The sequence below is a fragment of the Aplysia californica genome, unplaced genomic scaffold (genome assembly GCF_000002075.1).
Source record: "Aplysia californica isolate F4 #8 unplaced genomic scaffold, AplCal3.0 scaffold01358, whole genome shotgun sequence".
In the NCBI taxonomy this organism is placed as follows: domain Eukaryota; kingdom Metazoa; phylum Mollusca; class Gastropoda; order Aplysiida; family Aplysiidae; genus Aplysia; species Aplysia californica.
Genome location: NW_004798628.1, coordinates 61,798 through 62,717, shown reverse-complemented (window position 1 = coordinate 62,717; position 920 = coordinate 61,798). Strand labels below are relative to the sequence as shown.

Here is a 920-nt window from a genome sequence, read left to right as displayed (position 1 = left end):
ACACAAGTCACACACACACACACAAAGTCAGACACACAAACACACACACAAAGTCAGACACACATACACACACACAAAGTCATACACACAAACACACACACAAAGTCAGACACACATACACACACAAAGTCAGACACAGATACACACACACAAAGTCACACACACATACACACACCACTCACACACACCCACACAAGTCACACACACACACACAAAGTCAGACACACAAACACACACACAAAGTCAGACACACATACACACACACAAAGTCATACACACAAACACACACACAAAGTCAGACACACATACACACACAAAGTCAGACACAGATACACACACACAAAGTCACACACACATACACACACCACTCACACACACCCACACAAGTCACACACACACACACACACAAAGTCAGACACACAAACACACACACAAAGTCAGACACACACACACACACAAAGTCAGACACACACCCCACACACCAAGCAACCAATCAGGACCCACCGTGTCGTTCTTCCTGATCCTGGTGCCGTCGGGCATGACCGCGGGTCCCGGGAACGTCATCCAGTCGACCAGCTCACAGAAGTCGCTGGCCCAGTCGGCTGACCACACACTGACCCGTCGGTCTGCGCTACTGGCCAGCCACAGGGTGGGGGCGCTCACTCCTACGTCCACCTCCTGGGTATACAGAGAGATTTCAGTGGGGCACAGATGGGGGACAGATGGGGGGCAGATGGGACACAGATGGGGAGCAGATGGGACACAGATGGAACGCAGATGGGACACAGATGGGATACAGATGGGGGGCAGATGGTACACAGATGGGGGACAGATGTGGGGCAGATGGGACACAGAAGGGGGGCAGATGGGACGCAAATGGAAGACAGATGGGATACAGATGGGGGGCAGATGGAAGACAG

At 52.1% G+C, this 920-nt stretch overlaps 1 protein-coding gene across 1 annotated transcript in view; it reads right to left on the bottom strand.

Moving 5' to 3' along the window:
* Positions 1-504: 504 nt before the first annotated feature.
* The window catches only part of LOC101853598 (WD repeat-containing protein 90), a gene marked incomplete at its 3' end in the record, with an annotated part of 47,229 nt that continues 46,813 nt past the window's right edge, over positions 505-920 (bottom strand). The window contains 1 exon segment of the mRNA XM_035973525.1: positions 505-678. Coding sequence (XP_035829418.1) covers positions 505-678 — 174 coding nt within the window.